This window comes from Saccostrea cucullata, unplaced genomic scaffold (assembly GCF_032062105.1).
Source record: "Saccostrea cucullata isolate Sc308-1 unplaced genomic scaffold, CSIRO_AGI_Scuc_v1 ctg74, whole genome shotgun sequence".
NCBI lineage: Eukaryota > Metazoa > Mollusca > Bivalvia > Ostreida > Ostreidae > Saccostrea > Saccostrea cuccullata.
Genome location: NW_026934212.1, coordinates 409,442 through 432,334, shown reverse-complemented (window position 1 = coordinate 432,334; position 22,893 = coordinate 409,442). Strand labels below are relative to the sequence as shown.

The 22,893-nt window shown below is 34.9% G+C and overlaps 2 protein-coding genes across 4 annotated transcripts in view; both read right to left on the bottom strand.

Moving 5' to 3' along the window:
* Nucleotides 1-1,748: 1,748 nt before the first annotated feature.
* The window catches only part of LOC134240152 (interleukin enhancer-binding factor 3 homolog), a 141,954-nt gene continuing 120,809 nt past the window's right edge, over nt 1,749-22,893 (bottom strand). Inside the window, exons 2-5 of one of the 3 annotated variants that reach the window (XM_062722252.1) lie at nt 6,435-6,514; nt 3,931-4,144; nt 3,286-3,558; nt 1,749-2,813 (exon numbers count right to left, since the gene is read on the bottom strand). In XM_062722252.1, the coding sequence (XP_062578236.1) occupies nt 2,497-2,813; nt 3,286-3,558; nt 3,931-4,132 (792 nt within the window). In that variant the 5' untranslated portion in view covers nt 4,133-4,144; nt 6,435-6,514 and the 3' untranslated portion in view covers nt 1,749-2,496. Of the gene's footprint in view, nt 2,814-3,285; nt 3,559-3,930; nt 4,145-6,095; nt 6,515-22,893 lie in introns of those variants that run through there. The other 2 variants (XM_062722255.1, XM_062722254.1) reach the window with 2 other exon arrangements.
* Nucleotides 14,680-22,622, bottom strand: LOC134240151 (uncharacterized). Its single transcript, XM_062722251.1, has 6 exons — nt 22,598-22,622; nt 19,009-19,826; nt 18,772-18,893; nt 15,389-18,117; nt 15,054-15,270; nt 14,680-14,895 (listed from the first exon to the last, which is right to left on the bottom strand). Exons 2-6 carry the CDS (start codon nt 19,766-19,768, stop codon nt 14,737-14,739), a joined length of 3,987 nt encoding a protein of 1,328 aa, XP_062578235.1. The 5' UTR covers nt 19,769-19,826; nt 22,598-22,622; the 3' UTR covers nt 14,680-14,736.

The following is a 22,893-nucleotide window of genomic DNA, read 5'->3' as shown; positions in this document are numbered from 1 at the left end:
TTACACCTGCACGTAAAATATCAAAATCGTAAAAAACTGGAAAACGTCAGATATTTTGGACTGTTAAACACACACCGAAAGCAATCTGAACATTTAAATTTTTCTCCGAAAGAAGTTCATTAACGAAAATGCCATCTTCAACGTCTATTTTTTTTCGGGAATATATTTAAAGAGCCACTGTCTAGTTTGTTGGATATGCCAAGACATCAACGATAAATGGAAACGTGATATAATTGCATAACGGGCATCCAACTTATCGCTATGTCCCTGGCATATCCCACAAACCAAACAGTGATTCCGTTTATTTTCTTTTCATTGTGAAATAAAATCGTTTTAATTTTAGTTAAATTACATGAGGCCTCCCATGTCAATTTCAATAGTTCCCACCCACTGACGTCATACACACCGACAGCTGGACGCACTTGATCTACATGCATATTCTGCCTTCTTAGCTCTTGACCTTTTACTTGGCGAAATTTACATTCTGGTTGAATTATCAAGAAATCAACTCATCGAACATTCAATGAATTTTCAAAAAGAAAACAAAAAGAGATGGAAATATAGGAGCATGCACTACCAACAATGTTGACTTTAAATGGGATAACTGATATACTTGTGTCATGCACTTGTATGTCTGTAGCCTATCTCATTTAAGAAACTGTTATCACCAATAATTTATTGTATTTGTATGGTCAATATACAATCGGTTTCACAAAAGTGATACATTTTTCTGTATGAAGCATTTCAAGCTTGTCAGTGAATAAAGGGCTATGCAAAAGCACTTACACCAACAATTGTTCTGTCATTTTTCATACTTCTATGTATTTCTCTGTTTACCCATTCATGATAAGAGGCACACAGTGAGTGTGTGAAGGTACAACATATTGTCCTGTAGGTATTGCAGCTAACAATTTCAATAGAAGACTAAATTCATCACTGCCTACTCCATGAGTCACGACTTTCAGTCCATTTTTTTTCTTGAAATTGCTCATATACAACAAGTGTGGAAGTTAATAAGGACAAAAATTCACCATGAAGTTCTCCTGTTAACTGTTTATTATAACATCTTATTACCAAGATGAAACAAACATTGTTCAACCATATTTATTCCTGTGTATAGTTTTGAAAAGAAATATAACATAGATTACAGAATGTTTTGTTTGTTGGACAAAGTTGTGTTCCATGAGATTCAATATCCCCTATCATCCTCATTTAAAGAACTTTATTCGGTAATAACCATTATTTGCCCCCCAAATCAAACTTTGATGGAGATATATTAAATTAAGTTCTTAAACAGGGGAGTATATGCTGACTTCAAAGCACTGATTATTTTCATAAGTAATGACGCCATATGTACGTAGACGTCACAAACATATAAATTTCAGTTTTTTTATGAATTTTACAGAAAAATGTACATATTTTGTCGATATTTTGAGTAGTGTGTGTTCAGGATCAATATTTTGATATAATGTGTAGAATGATAATATCAATGAAATATGTCATATTGTTCCTGAACAAACTTGATAAATTTTAAAGCTAAAATTGTTGAAATTTTGTTTTTGTCCTCTTTCTGAATATAAAATCGAACTAGTTTGTGACGTCATAAAACAAAAATTGTGAATACATTGCTTTGACACTATACTATTTTCTGTTAATTTATATTTCTCATACAATTTAATATTGAATTCAGCACATTTCAGGAAGTTTTCAAAATTTGACTTTTGTGGGGGCAATATATCATGTTTTATGTTTTAATGCTAGATTACTGTAAACCAACTTTTATTCGCGACAACTTTATTTCGCGATTTATTGGGGTTAAACTAGTTCACAACGATTAATTTTTGCGATCAAGCCTTTTTTGATCTGATTGACAAAGAGACTTTGAGGACCGGTTCGCGGCATGAAATATTCGCGATGACGAGGCTCTGGCGAACTTCGCGAAAATTTCTCGCACGTGAATAAAAGTTGGTTTACAGTACATGTTGCATGTACACAGAAACAACAGGACCACTTCCATACTAAAACATTGTCTTTCAAGATGGCACGTTTAATGGATGTTTCCCTGACTGACAAAAAGTAACGTCTTGTTATGAGTAAAAACTTCTTGAATGGACATTAAAATCAAACATATTCAGCATATCTCCTTCCTATGAGGAAGACATAATTCTACCATCTTGAACACACAACTGAAACTTGGCCTTTACAATATAATCATCTTTAAGAAAAACCTTGAAAGTCTCTTAACAAAAAATCTAAAGAAAAACAAGTGTCATAAAGAATAAACTACCTTGTGAAAAACTCCCTAACATGTTAACTATGTAAATAGGATTGCTAACAAAGATGCATGCAAGATACATGCAATTCTCCTTTTTAGTTTCATTGTTATCTAAATACTTTTTAAAAATATTTACAAAATTCCTACAAAATGCCATTTGTCTTCACAGTAAAACACACAAGAAAATATTGAAAAAGAGTTCTATTATGAAACATATGAAATTATGAAACATATGCTAAGTTCAATGCATTACAGGCATTTTGTGCTGCTGCTAGTCTTGCCGATTTTTTGGATGTTCCGGTTCCTGTAAAAGTTTGTCCATCAATTTCTACGGAGATCACGAATGTTGGGGCGTGCACAGGTCCAGTCTGGGACACCACGTTGTAACTTAATCCTGGGTGTCTTTCATTCAGCACCATTAGAGCATTCTTGGGAGCACTGTTCTTCTGCTTCTTGGGTTTAGGGACATTAGGAGGTCCTGGGTTTTTTCTCTTTATCCCAGTGAAAATTGTGGACTCCTCACTTAGATTTTCATAACCTTAGAAAAGAAATTTAAAAACAATTTTTTCTCTATAAATTTCTTGCTTATAAATATTATCACTGATGAATTTCAAATTCCTACATTTTTGCATTCTTTATTTCTTGAAAGAAAAGAGGCCCATGGGCCATAGCACTTACCTTTCTCACAAATATGCACATACATTTATGCTAATAAATAAAACATATGGCAGCATAAACTAATTAAATTTAGTTACCTTAGCAATATCAATTACAGAATGTTGAAATTACACCCCCATCAAGTGCGAGATATCAAATGAGATTTGGATGTTTATGTATTTGACCGTTTGAAATTAGCTCATGTTCATAAGAACCAAGACTACTGTAAAATTCATCAAAATATATATGTTCAGTGTATGTGCATACATGCACTCCAAGGAAACTATCTATGAGAGAAATCTACTTCAACCTTGACTCAGGTGAGCTAGAAATATAAATAATTTTAAACAAACCTGGTACATAGAGGATGTTGAACTTCTTTAACAGAGCGTATTTACAGGCCTCCAGTTTGGCTAGCCTCTGTGACCTTCCCGTCCCTGTAAACACTTCCCCGTCCACCTTAACATTACAGCTGTAGGCCGTCTCCTGCTTCTTCTTCTTTTTATTGGCTGGCTCTGGTGTGATTGCCAAAGTCTGACCAGGACCGTCCTCTGTCGTAGAGGCTTCTGTCTTCACGATGACATTCTCCTCTGTTGTGGTCACTGTGCTGATATCAAACACCAGTCCTAAAAAACATCAACAAAAAAATAGCATAAATAAAACTAAAAAAAAACTTGGAAGTTAATAGCTCCACAGATATTTATAATTGCACATTCTCTTCAGAAGTGGAGGTATAGACTTACAGTGGCTGTTCAACATTTTAAATAACATGTTAAATAATGCTGATTAAAAAAATCTCATACTCCTATGAGCATAGCATGTACAGGAGCAAAGATCTAATTAAATGAAGATCACATGAATAGTACTTCAAATGACAATAATGCAAGAATCTTTGTTGTTGTTGGAACCCATAGGTTTTCTTTTCTTTAATGTAGTGTAACAGAGAGAAAACCTATGGGTTCTGACATTGAACCTTTGTTTTCTGTGTCCCTAATTACCTTTCCTGAGTTCATTGATATGCATGACTGGGTTCTTGTTGGACAGTTTTGGTTGGTTGACCGGAGCTGCCTGCTGTTGCTGATTGGCTGTTTGTCCAGGGTTTGGATACTGGACGTAAGACTGATACACTGAGTTAATGTTTTCAGTCTTTATTTTGCTGGCATCTGCCATTGGCTGATCAGTCACAACAGTCTGTTCCATTCTTCACAAAACCTGTATATTCATAGAATTCAAATTTATTACTTTTTTTTTTTTTGCTTTAACTGATCATAAATTCACTTTTACTCCTATGTCAATCTTGAATCACCCATTGTGGACCCACTCTAGCATCTGGGGTCATGTCTGAGTTAAACTTAAAGCTGAACATGATTTGTAAAAAGAATGTGTTCGCCATTTTAGTTCCCGAGTCTCGCTACTCTACAGACCCCTATAAATAGGGCAGGAGTTGGTCATTGTTCATTGTAATCAGTCAACACCGGTGTAGACGGATGTATGCTATACAGGAGTTGGTAGCAAGAATAATAACGTAATACTTCGTCTAATGGCAAATGCAGGCAAGTAAGATACCAAATAAATTTACAATTATAGTCGTATAAGTCAGTGCAGTAGGCTATACAACAACACAGATAAACGTAACTGCAATAAAATGTAAACAAAGGTAGTGAAAATCACGAACACGGGTCGCCATTCCACGCCGATACTCTTGACAATAAAGCAGTCAGGTGTAACGAAAGCGACAAGAATACCCTAGTATTGATGTATCGTAGATAATGCTATCGAAAATGGCGTATGCCTATTTACGAGTCGTGTTCAGCTTTAATCTACACTACCAGTACCGGAAGATGCTTTCATATAAATATAAATGATTATGTCTCTGTTGTCCTTGAGAAGATTTTACTAATAAATTTCAATATTAAACTTTGATTGCCAATGATGGTTCCAAGTTGTACCCTACCCCCATTGGTCATAAATTGAACATATGTCAAGAAGCTTTCATACTGTTACAAGTTTCATCTTTTCTGGCCCAGAGGTTCTTAAGATTATAAATTGATCACACCAAATTTTCAATTTTTTTTATCATCTACCCTTAAAAAGATGGAATGATTTTTATTTCAAAAATTTTGATTCCCCTTCACCCAATGTTTCTTAGTGCTAAGTTCAGTTGATATTGGCCCTGTGGTTCTTGAGGAGAAAAAGATGAAAATGCGAAAAGTTTATGATAACAATGACAATTTCAATCAGAAACGCACTCTTGAGAACACCTTGCGTGCAACATAATGTTTGGGTTATTTTTAATGACTTGATCGCTTGTAAAGGGCCTAGTTTATTCAGTGTACAAGTCAATTTGTGGGCAATGTCACTGTGAATTCAATTACCGATTCATACATAGGCACTTCTGCCATCAGTGGAGGATAGGTCTCTTCCGTATAGACAACTTTTACAGGGTCAATCTACTACTGAATCTAGTGTCATACTCTTTTCCCTCTATAACATTATCAACTTCCTGTAATGAATGAAATCTATTTTGAATATGTTTTAAATGTTGCCCCATCCTTTGGCAATACAGGAACAGATCAAATATGTCCAATAGCATTTGAAGGTGGAAACATTTCCACAGGTATGTTACAAACAATAAAGAGTGTAGTGATAAAAATGAGTGTTACACTGAAAATGGGAGATATCTCGTAGAATGTGAAAATTGTCTATTGTGAAACCATTCAGTTATTCCTCAGGAAATTTGCAAACTCCTGTGGTTATTCTTCATCAATAGCCTTGAAGGTGCCTATGGTTATGCACAGGATTCAATAATTTTATCCCTAAAACAAGATAAACAATAACCAGTGAGCTTCAATATGCTCACTGGTTATAGTTTATCTTCCTTTACGATCTTTTTAAAATTAGACTTTTATTTTTCTCCTCTACTACATGTAACGTTATATGCTTCAATGTATTGAAGCGTAGGCCTATACTATAGTAGAGGAAGAAAAATACAAGTCTAATTTTATTAGATTGCATTCCTAATTTTATTAGATTGCATTCCTTTTATAGATAAAACTGATGACTCCTGTGGGTTATCATGCCCATATTCATTGTTGTGTATTACATTTAACAAATAATCATTTATACTCTTACATTCTTAATGCCCATAAACAATCTTTTGTACCTTTCACAGTCTAATCTATACATGTTGGTCAATAAATGAACGTGCAATGCACCATGCATGGCAAAGACAACCCGCGTTATCTCCCCTCCCCACGGCCAAATAAGAACTTCACAGTCTTACGTACCATCTCAAGTTTACATAATATCTACATATTTGTCTCACTCTTGTAATGTACAATCATGCCGATACTTTGAAAATTTGAGACTATTCGTAGAGCATGTAAAATTCTCAAATGGCCTCGTAATGCAAATCTGCACAAAGGTAGCATTTGTGCATTCGACAAATCTATGCGTGGTCATTCCAAAGTTTAATAATTGACAATTACAACAACAAGAATACCTAAAAACAGGAAGAAATTGTCAATTATTAGGTGCTTTGTTTCTTAAAACCACCACGATTTGTTAACCTTTCCTCCGATCTGAAAGCTTAATGGCGTTGGAATGCGGTAAAACTAGTACTCGCAAATGCCGACTTTCCCAGGATTTCCAGTTTTTATTGAATGCTGTGTACTAGATTTTTGATTAAAACAATCCGAAATGCATAAAATTATCAACAAAAGCACATAAATTTAGCTCTTCTGGACTGGTGACAATGATAATTCAGCATAGTAAACTTATTTTGAGGGTAATCTGGAAAACTAGATTTACCGTTTGCCGCCGGTGCTTCAAGATGGCTAATAACTCGAAAGCCGCAATCATGTTTTTTTCTTTCTTTTTTTTCTGGCAATAGTAGAAAGAAAAAAATTTGCAAATATTTTACAATATGATAAAAAAACCCAGACATTAAAAAATTACATTGCTTTATAAAAACATCAATTTACGAGACGTCGTTTTGGTCTTGAAGTACTGGCAAAAAGTTGATATCACCTACTAGTATTCAAATAGGTGATATCACCTATTCGAATAAGTGATATCATTTTATCAAATTGAAAAGGTGATATCACCTATTCGAATAAATTTGTATTTAATGGTAGAGGAGGAGTTGCGTTCGGAAGAGTAATTTTTTAAAGTTGGTAATTCCAAATTAAAAGTTAATTTTCCAACTTTAACATGTTTAAAGTTCGTAATTCCAATTTTATTCTTGGCTTTAATTTACCAACTTTAAAGTTGGCAATTCCAAGTCTTGGCTTTAAAGTCGGAAAAGCCGTTGGAATTACCAACTTTAAAGTTGGAAAAGCCAAGATAAGAGTTGGAACAGCCAACTCTAGAGTTAAAATTAACAACTATAAAGTTAAAAGCCAAGATTAAAGTTTAAGTTGGAAAAGCCAAGATTTAAGTTAGAAAATCCAAGATGCAAGTTGGAAAAGCCAACTTTGAAGTTGGAAAAGCCAAGGGTCAAGTAGGAGCCAACTTTAAAGTGGCAAACTAGCGAAGATAGTTGGAAAAGCCAACTTTAAAGTTGGAATTTCCAACTTAAAACATATTATATCAGGTACTAATTAGCTGCAATAATGTAGCCCTCTCCGATTTTTTTTTTTTTTTTTTTTTTTTGGGAGAGGGCTACAACTCCATAGGATCTCTATAATGGCGCAGATGCGGCAGTGGATCACTCCCGCACGGATTTCGGCTCAAATTATCAGTAAACGGCTATTTTATTATCATCTCTTACCTGAAATTCAAATATGTAATTATGCAAAACATAAATCGATCCAAAAATATTCACAACAATCCATATATCGGTTATTTTTCGTGTGTGTCAACAGCTTAACTTGAATTTATCCGCCATGTTTACTGACCTTGATGGATTGTATTTTGGGACAGCCAATGAGAATTTAGGTTCTATAGGAGCGGATCTACAAGGAATTCCCTTATTTTAAGCATATGTATCGCTGTTTGCGCAAAAATAATACTTGAAATGGTTTTATTTATCGTGTTTTTGTAATATATTATAGCACAATCGTTTATAAACATCGACAACTGCTTTATTTGGTTGTTCCAAATTTCAAGCGAAAGCATCACTACGTCACGCGTGAACTGTCATGGCTGCTGAATATTGCAGCTGGGAAAGACACAGATTTATTTCACATGGTTTTAGAGTTTAAAAGGCTATGTTGCTGACAGTGAATAAAAATTCCGTCTTATAAGAAGTAAGTTTAATGTAAAAATAATTTATTTTGCCTCCAATCACCCGTATCAAAAAAATATATTTGCACCATTACGGAGATGCGATGGAATTGTAGCCCTCTCCAGAAAATATCAGATAAAAAAAAATCGGAGAGGGCTACATTATTGCAGCTAGGTACTAATATGCTTCCAGCTAAGGGATGTGATGCATGGGTACCTACCTATACATGGCATATTATAGAAAGAATGGCAGTGTCCATGTTTTGATATGGGAAACCCAAAATATGTGTGATCAAAAAGATACGTAAAGTTAGCTACTAGTAACTGGCTACTAGTAGCTGGCTACGACAAGTGGGAAAAGTTGGCTACTAGTAGCTGGCTACGAGAAGTAAGTAAAGTTAGCTACTAGTAACTGGCTACTAGTAGCTGGCTACCAGAAGTAAGTAAAGTAAGCTACTAGTAACTGGCTACTAGGAGCTGGCTACGAGAAGTAAGTAAAGTTACCACAACTGGCTCGAGTAAATGACTTGAACCTTTTAGTACCTTTTGTGTAAAATTATGCAAACTTGGGATACAAATGTTGATATTCTTGAAGTAGCTGGATTTTTACATCGCTGATATCTACTGGTATTGCTGATAAAAACAATATCTGAGCTTTTCCACATGATAGCACTAAAGTTACCAAGATATCTGTAGTAATAAACTCAGCTACTGGTACCTTTTTTGTAAAATTATGCTATTTTGGGAGACTAATCTTGATATTCTTGAAGTAGATGGATTTTTACATCGCTGATATCAACTGATATTGCTGATAAAAGCAACCTCTTAGTTTTTCAACATGATCTGGTGCTGATGTCACCAAGATATCGTTAGTAATAAACTCAGTTACTAGTACCATTTGTGTAAAATTATGCAAACTTGGGATACAAATGTTGATATTCTTGAAGTAGCTGGATTTTGACACCGCTGATATCCACTGATATTGTTGATAAAAACTATATCTGAGCTTTTCCACATGATCTGGCACTAAAGTGACTAAGATATCCTTAGTAATAAACTCAGCTACTGGTTCCTTTTGTTTAAAATTATGCTATTTTGGGAGACAAACCTTGATATTCTTGAAGTAGCTGGATTTTAACATCACTGATATCCACTGATATTGTTGATAAAAACAATCTCTGAGCTTTTCCATATGATCTGGAACGAAAGTTACAAAGATATCGTTAGTAATAAACCCAACTTCTATTACCTTTTGTTTAAAATTATATTTTTGGAGACAAATCTTGATATTCTTGAAGTAGATGGATTTTTACATCGCTGATATCAACTGATATTGCTGTTAAAACAATCTCTGAGGTTTTCCACATGTTCTTGCACTAAAGATACCAAGATATCGGTAGTAATAAATTCAGCTACTAGTACCTTTCGTTTAAAATCATGCTATTTTTGGAGACAAATGTTGATATTCTTGAAGTAGCTGGATTTTTACACCGCTGATATCCATTGATATTGCTGATAAAAGCAACCTCTTTATTTTTTCCACATGATCTGGTGCTAATGTAACCAAGATATCTGTACTAATAATATACTCAGCTAATAGTCCTTTTTGTGTGATATAATGCACTTTTGGGAAAGAAATGTTAGCACCATTGAAGTAAAATAAATTTTATATAGCTGATACATGTGTATCTTCTAATATCAGAGATAAAAAGATTATCTCACGCTCTCCACATGATCTGAAACTGAAGTTACCAAGATATCTGTACTAATTATTTAACTCAGCTACTAGTACTTTTCGTGTAACTTAATGAAATAATTACTTAGCTGATATCTACTAATAATGCTGATGTAAATTTTCTCCTAACTTCTCCAAGGATCTTACACTTGAATGACCTAGATATTTGAAGTTGTTAGCTTTTTTGTGTGTAATAAAAAGCTAGCTTTGGATATAAATATCGACATCATTTAACAAACTTGATTCTTGCAAGCAGATATTTACTTATATTGCTGATCTAAACATTCTTATAGCTTCTCCACTACATTTTGCATCGAAGTCACCACGATATCTGCAGTTATACCGGTGTCTTTTGCTACTAGTACATTTTGTGAAATATAGTTTTTGTCGACATTTTTCAAGTAGCTGGGTATTTAGAGAGCAGATATCTACTGACACGGCTAATCAGAAACTTCTCTTCACATAACACATTACCGATGATTTACGTTTACGACTTACGTTTATCTTTTGATATCTTTACAGAAACTAATATATTTTTTGAATCATTGATTCTTACTAAGCTGATATTTATTTGTATAGCTGATGAAGTCATTCTGTTAGCTTCTCCTCATGACCTGCTACAGATATCTTGGTACTTTAGTGCCAGATCATTGAAAAAGATCAGATATTGTTTTTATCAGCAATATCAGTGGATATCAGCGGTGTAAAAATCCAGCTACTTCAAGAATATCAACATTTGTCTCCAAAAATAGCATAATATTAAACCAAAAATACTAGTAGCTGAGTTTATTACTAACGATATCTTGGTAACTTTAGTGCCAGATCATGTGGAAAAGCTCAGAAATTGTTTTTTATCAGCAATATCAGCGGTGTAAAAATCCACCTAGTTCAAGAATATCAACATTTGTATCCCAAGTTTGCATAATTTTACACGAAAGGTACTACTAGTGCCAGATCATGTGGAAAAGCTCAGATATTTTTTTATCAACAATATCAATTTATTCACGATATTTTGGTAACTTTAGTGCCAGATCATCTGGAAAAGCTCAGAGATTGTTTTTATCAGCAATATCAGTGGATATCGGCGATGTAAAAATCTCGCTACTTCAAAAATATCAAGATTTGTCTCCCAAAATAGCATAATTTTAAACAAAAAGTACCAGTAGCTGAGTTTATTACTAAGGATATCTTAGTAACTTTAGTGCCAGATCATGTGGAAAAGCTCAGATATAGTTTTTATCAACAATATCAGTGGATATCAGCGGTGTCAAATTCCAGCTACTTCAAGAATATCAAAATTTGTATCCCAAGTTTGCATAATTTTAAAGGTAGTAGTAACTGAGTTTATTACTGACGATATCTTGGTGACATCAGGACCAGATCATGTGGAAAAACTAAGAGGTTGCTTTTATCAGCAATATCAGTTGATATCAGCGATGTAAAAATCCATCTACTTCAAGAATATCAAGATTATTCTCCTGAAATAGCATAATTTTACAAAAAAGGTACCAGTAGCTGAGTTTATTAATACAGATATCTTGGTAACTTTAGTGCCATATCATTTGGAAAAGCTCAGAGATTGTTTTTATCAACAATACTAGTGGATATCAGCGATGTAAAAATCCTGCTACTTCAAGAATATAAACATTTGTATCCCAAGTTTGCATAATTTTACACAAAAGGTACTAAAAGGTTCAAGTCATTGACTTGTAGCCAGTTACTAGCAGCCAACTTTACTTACTTGTCGTAGCCAGTTACTAGTAGCCAACTTTACTTACTTCTCGTAGCCAGTTACTAGTAGCTAACTTTACTAACTTCTCGTAGCCAGCTACTAGTAGCCAACTTTACCCACTTGTCGTATCCAGCTACTAGTAGCCAGTTACTAGTAGCTAACTTTACATATCTTGATCAAAAGGTAAAATAGGAGGTACACAATGGCATTATGTATATAAATTTATAAGATTCTGTGAAAGTCTCATTAAATTTCATTCAGCGGCATGAGAGTAATTTCCAGTTGAATGTAAAACGAAAGTTTGTATTTCATAACGATGATGTTAAACATGATATACGTACCCGCAAAAAATCTACTCTTCAATGTACATTGTAGATAGATCTACACACGAGTGGCCATTCCAGTCGAACACTTGGCGATTTCCAGCGGTTCACCGACGAGGTTATAGAATGAACCAGTGGCTAGGAATAGTAGCTAGGGCCACCAGAACTTGTAAAAGAGGAGACAGGGCGGAGTTCCGTTTTGTGGGTCTAACAAGATCATTGAACAGCTTTTCCTAGGACATATATTTTGCCTCGGAGTTTTCGCCTTAGCCGCCATCTTGTAGGGCAAAGTAGTGATTTTTCCTCTTTGAGAAACCAATTTTTAACATGCTTGCAAGAAATATATGGGGGGAAATATTTACAATCTTAAAATTATGAATTAATAGAGGCTTTAACAAACGTATATTCATGAGAAAAATAATGTCATCTTTACCTCAGTAATTCAGTATAATAAATTGAAATTGATTGAATAATGATCTTTTCACGAAGAATAGGATGTAGCAGGCCTAAAACGATATTTAATATAGACCCCATTCGATCGGCCCCAAATCCTCCAATCGGTTACTTCTATCTCGAAAAAACACGCGGACGTGGAGCCTTTCTCTGCCTTTTAATGATGTTGTAAATATTCAATCTTGCTGCCGAAGACGCCATATATTGAAAGTGAGAACACAAATCAAAAAGTTAAACACCTTTTAAGTTGTCTAACTCTTTTAACTCAAAATCAAAGTGAGGCCAAACTTAAGAAAGGAAAGTGAGACTGATTGACAATTTTTATGGCACGCCTAACTCGAGTCCAAAAAATGAGACCGTTTCAATTAATGTTGATCTCAAACGTGAGTGGACAAGTTTTATTGCCCCGGAGGAATACATGAATAAAAAATTCAGAAACTTCTCTGAACGTCTTTTATAAAAATATAAACTTCAGTGTAATTGTATGTAAAACAAAATGTTTTAACAAAATAAGTTTGCAACTGATCAGAAAAAAGGTGAAAAGGTGGGCATTGTTCCACTGTTATTGAAAAAGCAGCTTTCTGTGATGTAAAAAAAATCTATCTTAGGAAATGGTGGCATAAAGTGTTGAAAAGTCGTATGCTTTATTATTGATTTGACAATATTTCCATTTCTAATTTTTTTCTCTGTGATAACTGTTAGAAAGTTGGGGGAATCTATTTCTTGATAATTCTGTCGGAATTTAAATTAGGCAGGTCGATAGGTCAGCAGCTAAGGAAGTCTAATACGCATGCAAATCTCGTGCACATCTGTCTCTATGTCTGCCGCTAAGGAGGCCAAATATGCATGTAAATCTCGTGCGGCTGCCTTTGTGTTTGACGTCAGTGTGCGAGGACTATTGAAATTGGCATGGAAGTCCTCGTATAATTTAAATCTATTAGTCTAGATTTTTAATGTCTTAATCTACAATTTTATTTCACAATGAAATGGAAATATAAGGAATCACTGTCTAGTTTTGAGAGTATGCCAGGGACATCAACAATAGTGGGAAACATGGGATAATTTTAGCATAACGGGCTTCGCCCGTTATGCAAATTATCCCATGTTTCCCACTATTGTTGATGCCCTGGCATACTCTCAAAACTAGACAGTGATTCCTTAAAACAATTGTAATTTCAAATGTTCTAAAAGTTCCTTTGAGTTTTAATGTATCCACATCATCACATCATTCTGATAAACACCAATTCTGGAATATATATTGTTGCACAGTACTGAAGATTGTCACTCATTACCGTTAATATTTTAGTGAGGAGTAGAGGAAGAAGGTGGGTGGAACATTTACTGGAACCCGCTATGTTCATACATATTTATTTGTAAGACTTTATTACGATGATAAGAATCGTAATATCAGCTTTATGGAAGAAACAGGTTGGAGAAAATATTCCAACACCCTGAGTCTATCAAAATGTATGACAGATACATCGATACATATAATCATCTTTCCTCGTTTTCCGATATAATTATAGTCTTCCACATGGAATATGAATGGCGTTCCAGGATTTCTTTTTTTTTTCCCCACAAAATCCATCCAAAAATATAACTTTTTTTATTGCCCATGACATGACAATTCAAAAGTACCGGTAAGTTTCATATAAATGAATCAACTGTTACTGTATATTTAGAATTCTTACTGGCAAACATCTTGAGCAAAGGCGGACACATGTAGGCAGTGGGAAACACAGAAAGATTTTAACAATAATTGCATTTTTTTTTGGATAAATTCTTATAGATTGAAATTATTTTCTTTTATTATAAAAATGAAACATGACTTTTCAATAACAAACAAGGACAAATTGTTACAGTAGTTTAATATACATGTATGAAGTACCCGTTGAAAATTTTCTTCAGTGAATCCAACAAAGTTATGCAATTCGTGCTCACATATCTTTTAATCCTAAAGAACTATTCATCATTTAATACATTAAATTCGCAAAACACACACACACACCCTCCCTCACATACACACACATAAAACAACTTATTAAGGGTTCTCATACCGGTAAAGCAAGAGCCTTCTGTAGGAATATACAATGAAAGTGAAAATCAGTGTACGTACTATTCCAGCAAATCTTACTCACCACAGAAAAACGTATGGACTGGCATATTATGATAACAACACAGGGACTTGAAATATCTAACTGAATTACATGTATATACATGTAGTCTACCTCATGTAACAACAACAAAAAATTACAAAATAATTAAAAACGTATTATAAATCATTTCATCAATCTTTAATGATCAAACACTGCTTGACTTTAGAGGTCTTGGTAAATCAGTAAGAACACTTATGTTTGGTATCAGTTGAATGTCTTTGACATAAAGCACAGAGAAGATCCTGGTAACGGCTAATCAGTACATCAAACCTTATCATCGGGTCTCCCGTCACCAGCCTCCGGCCTTTGGCAAAGAAGATCAGATCCAACACATACAGCTGGAAATGTCAAGTTATACAACATAAATTAAATATCCAGAAAAATAGTTTATACGTGTGGTTTTTTTTTTTGTAAAACTGTTTGCATCAGTAATCAATATAATGCCCATTATCTAACTTAAAGTATGACCCCTAAAAGAAAAATGAAAAAAACTTACTTGTTCCCAGGTGCAGTATGTCAGCTGTAAAGCCGGTTCATTCTTCAGGGTACTCCTCAGTATCTTACAACTTTTTTGACATCCAGGAAACAACCTGTACGCGTCTGCCAAGGCGATGTATTGGAAGCCATTGACAAGAACGTATGGAAGAATAAACCCCGGATGTAGGACAAGTCCCCCAGTCTCTGTTCCAGAATCGTCTCGAAATACGTCATATCTGGAGGAGAGAAACTGGCAACAATCAGTATCCGAATAATTTCTTTACAACCAGTCAATATGACTTGAATGCTCAAAAACTTTGTCTTGGTAATATTCCACTAAAAAAATCGACTTACCCTATATCGAACAAGTCAATGCCTAGCGCTGGATATATATGTCCAGTGCTTATGGACGATGATATTTGACTTTCTGAAGTTTGCGGCGCACCCTCTCCTTCCTGTTTGATTTCTATTTTATTCTTTCTTTTGATCCGTATTCCCTTCTTTCGCCCGATATCATCGCTTTGTTTGACTTTTTCTAGAAGTTGAGTTGGAGTCGAGCTAGGTGCTCCTCTTGAAAAACCTGCTTCCATGTCGATCAGTTCATTTTCACTGACACTTTTACGCCTTCTGTTTTCATTTTCCCGAGGGGTTCTCGATTCTACGTGTTTCTTACTTGTCAGTATATGGAGGATTCTTTTCTGTTCCTCGATAACATTTTGGATTCGAATAGCTTTTTGCAATTCTTCAGCTTCACAGTCGACTGAACAGACACTCTTTGCAGTCTTTGGCTTTCTTTTTCTGCCCTTCTTTGCTTTCTTTTCCGTATTGCTTTTCTTTCTTCCCTTGCTTTTCTTATGATTTTTTCCTTTATTTGCGTCTAAATGATTAGATTCTGCATCAACAATCTCAGTTCCAATGTAAGAATCAACATCTATGACTGTTTTCATATTGGAACCATTTTTAACTTTGCTTGTTATCTTTGTTTTTCTATTTTCCTCGGCTATACTTTTTACATGCGATTCTTGAAACTCGTGAGAGCTTTTGCTTTCATCAGGTTTCTCCTTTTTCTTTTCTATGCTTTTGATTGTTTTATTAAACGTATTTGCCATGTCATCGACAGTTGGTGAATCCACTCTAAATTTGTCGTTGAAGTCTTTCTTTGATACAAAATCGGTCTCCTGCGGATGTATAGAGAGATCTGAGTCATTAATTACTGTAACATCCTCGCGAAGTTTCTCATCAATCACTTCTTCGTGATCAACATTTGAGTCTTGCAGAAGGAATAACTCGGTAACAGTTTTCTCTTTAGCTGGGGTAACTGTTTCGTCGTTTTTAATCATTTTATTTGGATGTTTGACCTCAGCTGCGGTAGAGGGTGTGTTTTGCTTTTCTTCTGTTTCCTGAACATCCTGTTCTATAGCTTGCATCATGTTGTTTTGTTCTAATTCTTTGTTTTGTTGAGCGTCAACCATCGTTGATTTTTGGTCACTATGAAAAGAAAGAAAGTCATTCACCCATCTCTTCTTGGGATGAAAAGTATCACCATCATTTTTAGTTGGAGTAAGGTCAATGTAAACGGTTGACTCGTTCATGTCAGATTTAGGTCTTGCTTTTTCCAAAGGTTTGCAAACCTCAACGGAATTCATGCTCGTCGCATCACTTCCTTGCACAGACACTATCTTCAAGCCAGTGTCGTCTTGCTCATTAGTAAACATGCAATCAGTAAAACTGTCATTATTTGATTCTAGGGCTTTTTCTGAAGAATCATTCCTGTCACTTGGTAAACCGCAGTCAGCTTTTGGAATGTTTAGTTGGATACGGCCATCGCCTTCAAACGAAACCCTTTTGGTTGTAATAGTTTTCTTTAAAAAAGCCTGATTTACTTTGCACTTAATCTTCCTGCCAGCTTGAGTCACTAAACCTCTTGCTGAATCTCTATCTGTTTTCATTCCATGGTGTTTTACCTTCTCTAAATTGCTATCTGAGAAACACCGAGACTTCGTGTCTGATTGTCCATCTTCTGAAGACTTTGATACATCAGAAGTAGGTGCCTGTCTAGTTGTAGCTGTACAAAATGATTCACTGGAAGGTAAATCTGTCGTTGCATTTGAAGAGTTTTTCAAGATAGAGCCATGATTTTTCCTTTCTTTGCTGGAAGTCTCATTTTCAGTATCATTCACATTTGATTTACCTAACAAATGTTTCTTTCTGTCCTGAACACCATTCGTTGACTCAACACCCCTAACTTTATTTTGCAGACTTGTACCCTTGGATACCGTCTTTAGTTTCTGAGCTCCTGTTATGACTGGTAGAACAACAGTATGTTTCGACCAGTTCGGTCTGCTCTCTGTCTTCCTTTCTGATTTTTCTTGCATATTTCCATCCCTCTTTGCTTCTTGACTAGTCTTTCCATTTGTCCGTATGTCTGACTCCTTCTTCTGTCTCTCCATATTAATTTCTCTAATAGCTTTCATTGACTCAATACTCTGTCTAAAAGGATTAGATGACACAAGATCCATGAGTGTTTGCTCATCCACATTTTGACTTGGAAACTTCTTAAATTTATGCCTCAGAGAATTTCGACCTGAATTGCTGCAAGCTGTTGGCTCCTTACTTTGGTTTATTTCAGGATAATTAGTTGATTTCGTCATGCTCTTTTGTTGCGCTGTACCGTCTGCATGACCACCTTTAATTATCTCAGATTTTGAAGAACTATTTGCGGACACGGTTGCAGCAGTTGCAACAGCTGGTAAATTGTTTGACTTGTTTACGTTTTCTGGCGACGGTTTTGTTCGGATTGATGCTTTTCCTTGACTCGAAGATTCAGTGAATTCCCATTTGATGTCTGCACCATCTCTAGGGCTTTTGATTCTTTGGCGCTTCTTTTCTAAGGTGGCCTTGCTCGTGTTACATTCTGGAGTCTTCACAGTTGCTTTAGTTTTGGGAGTTTGCTCTTGATAATTGCAATAAAGGTTTGGGAAGAGATTGGGTATTCTTTCTGGATTTGTTTTAACTTCCTTGAATTTTACCTCAAAGGCCCTGGTCAAATTTCCGGTTTGACAGATACCACTTTCCATTTTAATCTACAAAATGAAACTTAGTGGTTCATCTTTACAATAAAATTATTCCCTCTTCCTCTCTTGCTATCTCTCATCATTTGGTATTTGCATGTATATGTAAAGCACAATGAAGCAAATTAAGGATCTGGATGTGTTTGTGAAGCAGGCATGCCCCGTATTGCAGTTCATGACCATGGTTAATTTTTTTTAAGTAGGCCAAACTCTAAGACCAAGGTTATGAGGCTAAAAGCATTAGTATAGAGAGGGTATAGAACTACAGAATAGAGAGGACTTGTCAAAAAGATGGCTGATATGAAATAAAATAGCCTTAGCACCAAGAAGACATGTACAAAATGAAAGTCTTTCAAAGATAGATAAATCAAACTCCAAGCCCAAGGCTTGGGGGCAATAGAATAAATCATTTTTGATTTCAGTCTGACTCTAACCTTACCATTTTAATTCCCTGAAGTAAAATGTTGGTATTTTCAGAAAGGACCTATCACGAGGAATACATACGTGAAATATGAAGGTCTTAAAGTCCCTCCCATTCAATTTCTATGGTCATGATAAACTTTTGTGGACCAATACAAATTGACAGACAGACGAACCAAAAATATTTTTATCTGAATCTCCGACTACTGATGCATAAAAAATGAAAGCAAGTTCTAAGTATGTTACCTTTATCTCGTTCTCTGCTGTTTGGGTTACGTTTAAGTCCTTGCAGTATTTATTAAGGAACTTCATGCAGCTTGTAAAAGACACCAGCAGATCACGGGTTGTGAGATGTCGCCACTGACCTCCTGTCAAAAAATACATGATATTGTCTTTAAATAACTGCCTCATTGATCTGCAAATTAAAACATAATTCATTAAGCAGTCATAAATTATTATACCTCATTGTATCAGTGTACCTACCCCAGCCACCCTGTCTATTGTATTGCCAGGTCGTGATCTCTCTTGCCTCTGCAGCAGAGCAGCAACGACTAATGGTATTGTCGAATTTGACCACGTGACGTCCACAAAAATCCACCAGCCTCTTTCGAACAATAGGTACATTATTTCCCAGAATGTGCAAAGGGATATACCTTCTGATATTTCCAGTCTGATTTTTACCTTCATCAATAGCTGGTACTAGAAATTCCTGTGAAGAAATTACCGTATCGAGAGTTGCATCCACGAATATTTTCTGAAACTTTGTAATTGTGAAACTCACTTCTTCGTGAGCAGGTGGATGGCCTTTCGTTGTTGGAGAGCAACAAAACTGTCTGTCTTTGCTAGGAGATATATGCCGTTTCAAAACCCTTTCCCACAAAGAAACTTCGCCATAATCAAGTTTATTTATTTGAACCAGAAGGGTTCCAATAGAGACATATCGAAATTGTCTAAGGAAGGCAACATGGTCACGTGGTGTGCATGGATGCATGAATTTCTCTGACTTTGGGTAATTGAGAATGGATTTCAGTTCCCTAAGAACAATATCACAGCTTTTAGTACAGGAAGGGAAGAATATTTCCTTGACATCTGTCCAAACCGCCATCTTTTGATTCCTCGCATTGGAAATATAAGGCATGTGCTGAAGGTGACGCCTGATGTGTTCGCGTCTCTCTGCGTCATTGTAATTGTTGTCATTCCAGTTGACGCTGAAGTCACTATCTTTTTCGGTAGTCAAAGTCATCGTGTAATTTACATTTAGCAAATGTAAATTAATTTTTCAACATACAGGATAATTACATCTGAAAGAAAATATATAAAGCCCGTTATGCATAAATTATCCCATGTTTCCCACTATCGTTGATGTCCTCGGCATACTATACTAACTATACAGTGATTCCTTATATTTCCATTTCATTGTGAAATTTAATTGTAGATTTAGACTTAAAAATGTAGACATCGATTTAAACTACACGAGGACTCCCATGCCAATTTCAATAGTCCTCGCCCACTGACGTCAAACACAAAGGCAGTCGCACGAGATTTACATGCATATTTGGCCTCTTTAATAGCGTCAGACACAGAGACAGATGTGCACGAGATTTGCATGCAAATACGCCTCCTTAGCTCCTGACCTATCGACCTGCTTAATTTACATTCCGGTAGAATTATCGAGAAATCAACTCCGCTAACTTTCAAAGAGTTATCACAGAGAGAAAAATTAGAAATGGAAATACGGTATTTAATTTTATATCGATTTTTTTCCAGTTACTGGTATATGTAAAACTACATGTACACGTACTATTGGTATCTAAGCGTCTCCAAGTTTTCGGAATATTGGCTCTCTGCATGCTTTCAATTCCAGTAGGAATGTGGGGGACAAACTTATGCTTCGGCTAGCAAAAGCGGTGTTCCTTGTTTTCTTTGATTTAAAGGATCGATCATTAAATAAAATACTAGCTGCATGGACAACCAAATTATAAATTTACTAAGGAGGGTTTTAAGGGGCTCATTACATCCACGATTTATTTTTAATGCATTATAGCAACACTTTTTATGAAGATTTCAGATATCGAAATGGAGGTTATGATACGCCGAACGAGGGTCCGTGTTGAGACTTCGAGTCTTGGGGACTTTTTCACCGAACAATTTTACATTTCATGTGAGTCATAATTTTGAATGAGCTTAATTCATGATTATAACTATATATTTTATGATTTCATTTTAAATTTGAAAGTTCTTGAATTAAAAAAAAACCATTTTCATTATTGAAAATATTAATTGATGTCAATCAAATAAAATTTTAGGCAAATATTGTCTTTTTGTCGGTTTTGATTTGATTAATTCTTTTCTACTCAACATAAACATTGCATATTATGGCATGGAGAGATTTCGAACGAACGACATTTAACTCCGGACACGACATTGTCCAGACTTTTTACTACCATTTCTAATTTTGATATCGTAAATAATATATATCACTTGGTGGGATTTCTTATATGCATCCCTGGGTCTCATGTTAAACTCACAAACATCTCTTTAGTTTAGCCCACAGTCTATCATTTGTTCGCTATGAAATCTCTGTCGGAAAATCGTTTTAGGGGAAAAAATGGCACTCTGATTTCTTTAATTACATGTATATGAATTACAAATCAGTAATTTCCACCTTCGCCCGCTATGCAAATTACCCCATGTTTCCCACTAGCGTTGATGCCCTGGCATACTATAGTATACTAACTAGACAGTGAGTCCTTAAGAATCCCATGGGAGAATGGTGGGGTTTTCATATTTTCACAATGACAAATCACTCATCATAATCTATAGCATATATTCCACGTTAAACAACGTATTGGAGAAAATAATTCATTGTCAATATTCGTGGGATTTATCCCATTACAAAGTCACGGAAGAAAAAAATCCATGGGTGAAAATATCCCATCTGACATTTTTTTCTCCCATGGGAGAAAAGTGGGGTAGTTGGTGGGACTGAAAATCCCACCATTCTCCCATGGGATTCTTAATTTTAGGACTAAATTTATAATTCATATCTGTAAAAAAGAGAGATGTTTGTCCTGGTTCAACATGAAACCCTGGGATACTGCTAATAAATCCCACCAAGCGATATAAAAATATTTAGGATATCATAATTATAGAAACGGTAGTAAAAAGTCTGGACAATGTAGTGTCCGGAGTTAAATGTCGTATATACTGGTGTCTCATAATATCGCGGTACTTAATCCTTTTGCATAAAAAGTGTTATTCCAATTTTTTACTTTAACTTTCATCAAATACTAATCATAAACCAATCTATGGCCTAACTTTTTAGTGTCAAATTATTTCTCAAGTTTGCATTGTTTAATTTGTTGTCTATATCTAAAACGGGATGTCTTATTTACCTCCTAAATTGTAGAGTCTCATAGTATCGAAAACATGAAAACTTGTGGCTGACATGGACTTCAATTTTTATTTTTATATTTACGGTGAAATTCTACATTAAAAATAAACATTTATACAAACTAAAGACTTTCGAAACATGAACTTTATTCTGGCTTATACTAAGTTATAAAATCAATGATCTAAATATGATATAAACGGTAATGGAAATCTGTAAAATTACGTTTTATTTGAATAAAAAATTACTGACACATGTTCCATACTTTTTAATCGTCACAAAAGTTTACATTCGGACGACAAACAGGTAGTATTTAAACAGAAAGGATATGAGCTGTGTATCTGAATTTTTGGAATATAGCGCGATACAATGGAACCCGCGATATAATGAGAAGCGAGTATACGTATTGTTTTCCACACTCACTTTGAAAATTACATAATTCATTACGTACAATAGTAAGCTTCAGCTAGGTTCGGTGTATGGCAAAAATACTTTCCATCTGAACGCCTAGGCCTAGTGCAAAGAGATTTTTGCGTTTAATAAAAAAATACACCGAAATAAAAATTATATAATTCATCTTGATGTATCTAAAGCCTATCTAGATAGAATCGCCTTTGAGTGGGCCTAATACGTATTTAATTAAAAAATATAACAGCAATTTTTAAAAATAAAATCACTTACCACGGGTAATTGCATGATATAAAGTAACGAATGGTTCCGTCTTCCAAAACAGCAAAATGATCGTTGTTTTGAACTTATACGTTAAATTTCTCGAGAGCGCATTCCAAAGGTATATCATTAAATTTGGCGCCATTTTTACTTTTCAAAGATATCTACTTTCATATAAATTTTATACCCGTGTTTCTTTTTCGACTGTGTTTTTGTGTCAAAAAGTTATAAATATATATAATTTTATAGAATATGCAATGCTCAAATTCGTCAATTTGTGTAAAATATGCTTCTTGAATATATAAACA

Bases quoted from the DNA above. Each gene is read 5' to 3' on its own strand.
- LOC134240151 (XM_062722251.1), bottom strand. From the start codon at position 19,768: ATGACTTTGACTACCGAAAAAGATAGTGACTTCAGCGTCAACTGGAAT. The intron at 18,894-19,008 runs GTAGGTACACTG...ATTTTTTGACAG, and splicing joins CAATAGACAGGGTGGCTGGG to GAGGTCAGTGGCGACATCTC. The intron at 18,118-18,771 runs GTAACATACTTA...TTCATTTTGTAG, and splicing joins CAGCAGAGAACGAGATAAAG to ATTAAAATGGAAAGTGGTAT.